The 10,305-nt window shown below is 38.2% G+C and overlaps 1 protein-coding gene across 1 annotated transcript; it reads left to right on the top strand.

Moving 5' to 3' along the window:
* The first annotated feature begins 647 nt into the window (after positions 1-647).
* Positions 648-3,924, top strand: LOC149620997 (uncharacterized). The gene is made up of 6 exons (XM_089855829.1): positions 648-707; positions 1,047-1,178; positions 1,271-1,442; positions 1,517-1,560; positions 2,259-2,374; positions 2,430-3,924. Exons 1-6 carry the CDS (start codon positions 648-650, stop codon positions 3,745-3,747), a joined length of 1,842 nt encoding a protein of 613 aa, XP_089711955.1. The 3' UTR covers positions 3,748-3,924.
* The last annotated feature ends 6,381 nt before the right edge of the window (positions 3,925-10,305 follow it).

Here is a 10,305-nt window from a genome sequence, read left to right as displayed (position 1 = left end):
GGTTAGGTTAGGTTAGGTTAGGTTAGGTTAGGTTAGGTTAGGTTAGGTTTGGTTTGGTTAGGTTTGGTTAGGTTAGGTTAGGTTAGGTTAGGTTAGTAATATTTTATAAATCATTTAACAATGCTACATGTCAAATTTGAATTTCCCGCCATTTTTCCTCGATTTTTAAATTTTGAATTTCTACCATTAATAATCATTTGCGCCAAAAAATTTTAGCACCATATTTTTTTCCACGGTCTAACGAGTAAAAAAAAAAAAAAAAAAAAAGGTACCGGTACTATTCTTCAAAATTCCCGCTAATTCTAACAACCAAATACGTGATATCTCGTACGCTTCTCGCGAAACCAGAATCAAAGATGAAACTATAAGTCGCGAAATCATTGAAACTAAACTTGAAATAAAGATCTCTAAATCAATTAGAAATTCATTTTTCTCCATTCCTTTGCTTGTTTTTCAAAGAATGTTCCATGTTTCGAAACATCTTCATTCAAAGTTTAATTTTAGGAAAGAAATGTGTCGTCACACACTGTCTTTACGCAACGCCTATATGAATTTGGTCGATTTTCAAAGGGATATTCAAAGACAGGTATATGAGAAAATATTGTTCTACCGCGTGAAGTTTAAAATTACAATGAAAATTTTAGGAAATGGATGAGAATGATGGTTTCTTAAGCAAAGATGATAAAATGAAGAAACTGAGGAACAAGGTACTATTTGACAAAACAAGAACACTTACAAAATATTATTTCCATAGAAAAAGCATTGCAAGGAAATCTGATTGGAAAAACGAAACTAGAAGTGCTTTCGCCATTGTCTGGAGCCATTAAATGGCTGATGAGCATTGAACTTTTGTAAATGGCGTGCCAATGAAAAATTTCACTCTCATTGGCTAGAATTTTAAAGGATAAAGCTCCCTTGTTTTGTTCATCATTAAAAATGAGAATCATCTAAGTTCTGTCACGTCATTGGTTTCCCCTCTCTCTTGTTTGTCCTGAAGGTCCCATGGAAATCAGCTTTTGTAATGGAATCTTATTTAAATTTTTTAGTTTGACATTTTAATTTCAAACGTGAGAAAAGAGCGAATGGAAAATGCATTAACTATTAATGAGCAAGGAGATAAAATTGACAGGCTCAATAAGGTCAGAGAAGAATTGAAAAACAAAGTCAAAGATCTCAAGGTACGCGAATTTGTTCATTTGATGAACACGCAAATATGAGGTTAGGTATTAACAATACTCATTAATCATTGTTTATTTTTTAAAAAAATTAGGGGGAAAATGGAGAAATTGAAAAGGTTAACAATGTATCAGTGAAAGTTGAACCAGTTGATTATGATTCAGAGCCAAAAGTTGAACCAGTTGATAATGATTCAGAACCAGATAGCCAAGCATTATATCCCTTCCAGTTGCGGCACAGCAACAACCTCAATCTCAAAATGAAAGGTATTGCGAGAGAAAAAAGGGTGTATTGATTTTGTTGTTTACACGTGTTTTTTTATCATAATTTATCTCTGCAGTTCGGAAGGAGTCCCTACTGAGGACCGGAACCACAAGCAGCCTGGTGCGTAAATTTTTATTTATGTAGAAATATTGTAGGTCTCCCCAAGTAACTTATGTTGGGTGCATAATCCTTTCAACCACTTATTTCTGTCAGATTTTTGAGTTAAAATGTTGGAAAGTTTTAATACCCTTCATTTTCAGCATTAGCCCAAAAACTCACCCCTAGGTCGAAATAATTGGTTTCTTTTAAACTTTCATCTGTTTTAAAGATTATCACTATTGCAAATGAGCTTGATTATATAAGGAAATGAGAGGAGAATTAATGGATAATCTCATTTGAAAGATAGACATTTTCCAACTTTGCTAAGGGGAAATAGTTTGACCCTATGTGCCCACAACAAGCCTCGCATTGGTTTGGAGAAACTACTTCTTTTCTTTAATGTTGCGCGTCTTCATACGCCCCTGCATTCCTTATTTTATCATGTGCGTTTGCAGAACAAAGCATTTTTGATGTTAATTTATAAACTACGCGTGAATATTAGTAAGAAAAAAAAAGATGCGATTCTTTGAAAAGTGGGCGGAGACTTTAGAAAGCTCGTGACTAATTAAAGGGGCTGGCCGGAACTGTTGGGGTGAAGGGGGGGTCAAACTGTTGGTTAGCATATTGCTTACCCGCCCACCGCGACGGTGGCGCCATTCCTTATGGCCAAAGAGCTGGGTGTTTTCCCCCTGAACTAAGGGCGGACTTCACCCCAACAGCGCCGGTTATCCCCTTTAAGGGGTGTGACACGAGCTCCGTCCACATCTCATAGAATCATCGCGGTTTCCTTGTGTCGAATCTTTCTTTTCCAGATGTTACATTTCCTGAATGAAATGTAGTTTTGCTTTGTGTAGGTAAATCCAAGAAAAATCAAAATATTGAAGATAAAGAGGAGTAGAACATCGCTCTAAAATTCGTGCTAGAGAACAAAGCTTCAAATGTGATCAGTGTAAATTTTCCACTTCACACAAAAGTAATTTGTTCAGACATCAACGACGTAAACACAGTGGTGGAAAACACTTCAAATGTGATCAGTGTGACTACGGCAGCAAGCTGAAGCGTGATTTGATCAAACATAAACGCCTTCACAGTGATGGAAAGCCCTTCAAATGCGATCAGTGTGATTATGTCGGCACAATGAAGAAATATTTGATCAGACATAAACGAATTCACAGTGCTGAAAGACCTTTCAAGTGTGATCATTGTGACTATTCCACCAGACTGAAAACTAATTTGATCGTGCATCAGCGAGTTCACAGTGGTGGAAGACCTTTTAAATGTGATCAGTTTGAATTAGCCTTCGCGCAGAAGCATCTTCTGATCGGACACAAGAGCATTCATAGTGGTGAGAAACCCTTCAAATGTGATCAATGTGACTTTTCTAGCCTGTGGAAGTATAATTTGATGGAACATAAACGGATTCACAGTGGTGAGAAACACTTCTCATGCCATCAATGTGACTATCAATGCACGCGGAAGAGTAGTTTGATCACCCATCAAAGCATTCACAGTGATGGAAAACCATTCAAATGTGATCAGTGTGAATATGCTAGCGCGAGCAAGAATTTTTTGATTAAACATAAACGCTCTCACAGTTCTGAAAAACCTTTCAAATGTGATCTGTGTGAATTTTCTAGCACGAGCAAGAATTTTTTGATTAAACATAAACGCTTTCACAGTGATCGAAAACAATTCAAAGGTGATCAGTGTGAATATGCTAGCGCGAGAAAGAATTATTTGATTAAACATAAACGCGTTCACAGTTCTGAAAAAATCTTCAAATGTGATCAGTGTGACTATTCCAGCAAGAACAAGCGTGACCTTATTAACCATCAACGCGTTCACAGTGGTGAAAAGCCCTTTAAATGTGATCAGTGTGGCTATAAATGTACGCAGCAAGGTGGTTTGATTTTACATAAACGTATTCACGGTAATGAAAAACCCTTCAAATGTAATCAGTGCGACTATGCCTCCATAATTAAAAGCCAGTTAACCGTACATCAGCGCATTCATAGTGACGAAAAACCCTTTAAATGTGATCACTGTGACTATGCCGGCACACGCAAGAGTCGATTGATTGACCATCAGCGCATTCACACTGGCAAAAAACCATTCAAATGTGATCAGTGTGACTATGCCAGTAGACAGAAGACTACTTTGAGGACACATAAGCGCATTCACATTGATAAAAAAACCTTTAAAATGTGATCAGTGTGACTATAAATGTACTTATAAGAGGAATTTGATGGTACATCGACGTACTCACAGTGGTGGTAGTGAAAAACCATTCAAATGTGGCGAGTGTGAATATGCCAGCACGCGGAAGTGTCATTTGGCCTCTCATAAACGCGTTCATAGTGGTTAAAAACAATAAAGTATTAACATTGCGAAGGTGTAACATCACACCAACGTAGAAAGCACATGGACGAATAGAATAGATTTGAAGGACTAGTAAAGAGTAAAATGAAGTAACGTTTTTATTGTAAGACCTATTTGTATAATGAAAAATTTCCAATGTTGTAAAATTCGAAAAAAAAATTGAGATTTCGCTATTGAATGAAACGATCTTGTTTTGACAAATTCCTCATATCTTTTCCGTTGCACACACATTTTGTTCATGGTGTGATAAAAATTGCGCCCGACATTGATTATAACCCGAAAAGTTTATCAGCTTTTCATTTCAGGTAGCAACGTCATCAAAACGTATTTTAAGTGAGCCAATAAGATAATTTAAACTTTTCGTTACGTATTAGAGGGAGATTACGCTCTATACTGGGCTATGAGTCGGACTGAAGTAAATACTAACCGTTCTCCATTCCTACTTCTAAAATTAAATCTATCCCAGATTACGCAAATCACGCTTTTATTTTATTCATTTATTACAAGCACACGCTCACCAAATGAACTTTATTTGTAATTCAAAAATTTCTGAAAAAGTTGTGGATCCCCTATTGTATGATTCTTAAAAAGCCACTTGTTCCTGAAAAATTAGATCCAACCTGCTTAAAGCCTGATAATAGCTTAAAAACTTGAGTGTTATCTTATGAATATTGTCGTGATATACTACTCGATCTCTTTCAAATCAATGCCGACTCAATTTATAAAGGCCCATGCATGGTGCCTCTGGAGTAGGGGACCGGACCTTTTATCGGCCGCCTCTCCCAGGAGCTAGGTGGCGCTTTCTGTTGTATAAATATTTGAATGAATTTAAAGTTCGCGCCAAAGATATTTTGGCGCCAAAATGCATGATACCTAAAATATCCGTTTTTAGTAGCATAATTTTTAAAATTAAGAGGAAATACGACTATATGATGATAAGAAAAAAATTTTAACCCTAGAAATTAACATATATCATTACAAAAATTATAATATCTTATTAATGACCAGAATTAACATTTTGTAACAAAGCGGTATTATCGCAATGAAAAATATCACACTCTTCCCCATTAGTCTACATTCATTTAAACTTTATAAATCCCGTCCCTAATTATATTTCATAATATAGGAAACTTAAACATAAACTAGTTAAATTTATTAATTTACATTATTTACTAGCCTTTGCGAAAATTATTTCCTCCACATCAAAAATAGTCGAGAACTCCGTTTCCGAAGAGTCCCTTAACAGTCGTATCTAGGAGCATACGACTAGGTCGTATACTCAAAGAGGAGGGAAATATTTCCCTCCTCTTTGGTATACTCCCCCCCTCAACCGCATAGCCGTAGTTTCCCTCACTCTTATTGGCTCTTACACGGCGCGAAAACATTTTGAATCCTCTGTATCGAAAAGCGCCAAGTCGCTGTGCGGCACTTTTTGGCGAATTCGAAAAAGCGAAAATAAATTAAAAAACCGAGGCATGCATGGGCCTTTATAAATTGAGTCGGCATTGTTCAAATCAATTCGAGCTGACATTGGCAATGGAGGAGGTATGGTATTGGGATTAGCTAAGAATTGAGCAATGCTGCTTAAGGCGAAGTGAACGCGAGCCTTTAACCAAACTTGTTGCTCTTGAAATTCGGTAACGAGAATTGTAATTGTTATCGAAAGCCTGATACTCTAGTCTAGAAGTTATTAATTGACGAATTTATGAGACATACCTCATGCGATTCATTGAGCTGTTGATAAGATAATTCATTATGAGTATTCATTTAAATAGTGTTGAAGGTTTAATTATTATTAACCAATTAATCTAGTTTAATATAATAAATAACGTAATCAAAGGGCTGGCAAAGCTGACTGGGTTTGGTATTGGAATAATTTGTATGTCATTTTGCCAGTTTGTTCAATGGTCTGAAACTATTTTTACGTCGCGAGTCCGGCAGAATTTCAGTTCTTTTTTCCGAGCGAGTTTGCGTCGTTGAGTGCGTGATCGAGTGGGCTATGGTTTTTAAAAACTGCTGTCGCATATTTCTCGATGACGGTGATTGAAACTTGAAAGGCCGTCAATTTAGCAGAACGCAAAAGCAATTTGCAAAACCACTGTGGCCAAACTAGCCCAGAAAAACCGAACGGAAAATTCTGCCGGACTCCCGCCAAGGCTGAGAATTGAGAATAAGGATTTTTTTAAGAGGATATTTTTCCTTATTTCTCAGCTTGCTGAGTCTAGAGATAAGTCAGATTGTATTGTATTATCTTAGCCAACATTATTTATATTGTTAGCGAAGGTATTGTCTAAATGCCACTCCACTAATAAAAATATTACCACCTCCAAGCCCGAGACTGGGAAACTTAGCTGTCTGCTAGTCATTCTTATCTTATTATTGCCCGAAAAGCGGTCAACATCAACAAACAAAGTAGACGGAAGCCTTTAAATGCGCATTACTAAAATTACTAATGCTTAGTACTAGGATAGAAATACTATTAGTAAAAGAAGAAACTCTTTCTCCAATAAGAACAAAACAAGTAGTAAATGCAAAACCATTCAGTTAGACGATATAGAGCTTGACTTATAGCCTTGAATCACGTCGTGATGTACATTCCCTCACTAATCACGTCGTGATGTACATTCCCTCACTAATCACGTCGTAATGTACATTCCCTCACTAATCACGTCGTGATGTACATTCCCTCACTAATCACGTCATGATGTTCATTCCCTCACTACTCACGTCGTGATGTACATTCCCTCACTAATCACGTCGTGATGTACATTCTCTCACTAATCACGTCGTGATGTACATTCTCTCACTAATCACGTCGTGATGTACATTCCCTCACTAATCACGTCGTAATGTACATTCCCTCACTAATCACGTCGTGATGTACATTCTCTCACTAAACACGTCGTGATGTACATTCCCTCACTAATCACGTCGTGATGTACATTCTCTCACTAATCACGTCGTGATGTACATTCCCTCACTAATCACGTCATGATGTACATTCCCTCACTACTCACGTCGTGATGTACATTCCCTCACTAATCACGTCGTGATGTACATTCTCTCACTAATCACGTCGTGGTGTACATTCCCTCACTAATCACGTCGTGATGTACATTCCCTCACTAATCACGTCGTGATGTACATTCCCTCACTAATCACGTCGTGATGTACATTCCCTCACTAATCACGTCGTGATGTATATTCCCTCACTAATCACGTCGTGATGTACATTCCCTCACTAATCACGTCGTGATGTACATTCCCTCACTAATCACGTCGTGATGTACATTCTCTCACTAATCACGTCGTGATGTACATTCCCTCACTAATCACGTCGTGATGTACATTCCCTCACTAATCACGTCGTGATGTATATTCCCTCACTAATCACGTCGTGATGTACATTCCCTCACTAATCCCGTCGTGATGTATATTCCCTCACTAATCACGTCGTGATGTACATTCCCTCACTACTCACGTCGTGATGTACATTCCCTCACTAATCACGTCGTGATGTACATTCCCTCACTAATCACGTCGTGATGTATATTCCCTCACTAATCACGTCGTGATGTACATTCCCTCACTAATCACGTCGTGATGTATATTCCCTCACTAATCACGTCGTGATGTACATTCCCTCACTAATCACGTCGTGATGTACATTCCCTCACTAATCACGTCGTGATGTATATTCCCTCACTAATCACGTCGTGATGTACATTCCCTCACTAATCCCGTCGTGATGTATATTCCCTCACTAATCACGTCGTGATGTACATTCCCTCACTACTCACGTCGTGATGTACATTCCCTCACTAATCACGTCGTGATGTACATTCCCTCACTAATCACGTCGTGATGTACATTCCCTCACTAATCACGTCGTGATGTACATTCCCTCACTAATCACGTCGTGATGTACATTCCCTCACTAATCACGTCGTGATGTACATTCCCTCACTAATCACGTCGTGATGTACATTCCCTCACTAATCACGTCGTGATGTACATTCCCTCACTAATCACGTCATGATGTACATTCCCTCACTACTCACGTCGTGATGTACATTCCCTCACTAATCACGTCGTGATGTACATTCCCTCACTAATCACGTCGTGATGTACATTCCCTCACTAATCACGTCGTGATGTACATTCCCTCACTAATCACGTCGTGATGTATATTCCCTCACTAATCACGTCGTGATGTACATTCCCTCACTACTCACGTCGTGATGTACATTCCCTCACTAATCACGTCGTGATGTACATTCCCTCACTAATCACGTCGTGATGTACATTCCCTCACTAATCACGTCGTGATGTACATTCCCTCACTAATCACGTCGTGATGTACATTCCCTCACTAATCACGTCGTGATGTACATTCCCTCACTAATCACGTCATGATGTACATTCCCTCACTACTCACGTCGTGATGTACATTCCCTCACTAATCACGTCGTGATGTACATTCTCTCACTAATCACGTCGTGATGTACATTCCCTCACTAATCACGTCGTGATGTACATTCTCTCACTAATCACGTCGTGATGTACATTCCCTCATTAATCACGTCGTGATGTACATTCCCTCACTAATCACGTCGTGATGTACATTCCCTCATTAATCACGTCGTGATGTACATTCCCTCACTAATCACGTCGTGATGTACATTCTCTCACTAATCACGTCGTGATGTACATTCTCTCACTAATCACGTCGTGATGTACATTCTCTCACTAATCACGTCGTGATGTACATTCTCTCACTAATCACGTCGTGATGTACATTCTCTCACTAATCACGTCGTGATGTACATTCCCTCACTAATCACGTCGTGATGTACATTCCCTCATTAATCACGTCGTGATGTACATTCCCTCACTAATCACGTCGTGATGTACATTCTCTCACTACTCACGTCGTGATGTACATTCCCTCACTAATCACGTCGTGATGTACATTCTCTCACTAATCACGTCGTGATGTACATTCCCTCACTAATCACGTCGTGATGTACATTCCCTCACTAATCACGTCGTGATGTACATTCTCTCACTAATCACGTCGTGATGTACATTCCCTCACTAATCACGTCGTGATGTACATTCCCTCACTAATCACGTCGTGATGTACATTCCCTCACTAATCACGTCGTGATGTACATTCCCTCACTAATCACGTCGTGATGTACATTCTCTCACTAATCACGTCGTGATGTACATTCCCTCACTAATCACGTCGTGATGTACATTCCCTCACTAATCACGTCGTGATGTACATTCTCTCACTAATCACGTCGTGATGTACATTCCCTCATTAATCACGTCGTGATGTACATTCCCTCATTAATCACGTCGTGATGTACATTCCCTCACTAATCACAGTTCAATGACATTTTATGAGTGTTAAATATAAAAAATATTTTATTTAAATTGTATATTAGACACTAATCAGGAGATCTGATTAGTTTTAACATATATTAATTCAGTCGGAATTTGTAACAATGCTCTCCCACTAATCAAACCTTTCAGCCTTGAAACTCTTTGTCTGGCGGCACTGTGAACTCTTATTAGTTTAAAATATCAACATTTTTCTCCATTCCTTAGCTTGTTTTTCAAAAAATGTTTCATGTTTCAATGTTTAATTTTAGGAAAGAAATGTGTCGACACGCATGTGTCTTTACGCAAAGCCTATATGAATTTGGTCGATTCTCAAAGAGTTGTTCTCGGAGAGGTATTTGAGCAAATATTGTTCTACCGCGTGAAATTAATAAAAACTGCTGTTTGTTTTAGGAAATGGATAAGAATGATTGTTGCTTAAGCAAAGATGATAAAATGAAGAAACTGAGGAACAAGGTACTATTTGACAAAACGAGAAAACTTCCCAGATAGTGTTCCCATAGAAAAAACATTACGAGGAAATCTAACATAAAACATGCTTGAGCGAAAGCGCCTAGTTTTCCTGTCCCCTATGAAGTCTTTATGAGACTCAAAATAACATTGTCTACCCCCATTAAATGGCTGATGAACATTGAACTCTTGTAAATGTCCTGCCAACGAAAAATTTCACTCTCATTGGCTAGAAGTTTAGAGGATGAAGGTCCCTTGTTTTAAGCATCATTAAAAATGAGAATCATCGAAGTTCTGTCACGTCATTGGTTTCCTCTCTCTCTTGTTTGTCCTGAAAGTCACATGGAAATCAGCTGTAGTAATGGAATCTTATTTCAATTTTTAGTTTGACGTTTTAATTTCAAACATGAGAAAAGAGAGAATGGAAAATGAATTAACTATTAATGAACAAGGAGATAAAATTGACAGGCTCAATAAGGTCAGAGAAGAATTGAAAAACAAAGTCATAAGTCTCAAGGTACGCGA

This window comes from Phalangium opilio, unplaced genomic scaffold, assembly GCF_054372755.1.
Source record: "Phalangium opilio isolate 3A_F unplaced genomic scaffold, DU_Popi_V2 ptg000209l_1, whole genome shotgun sequence".
Classification (NCBI taxonomy): Eukaryota; Metazoa; Arthropoda; class Arachnida; order Opiliones; family Phalangiidae; genus Phalangium; species Phalangium opilio.
Note: the sequence above shows the minus strand (reverse complement) of the source record. Positions and strands in the feature narration are given on the sequence as shown.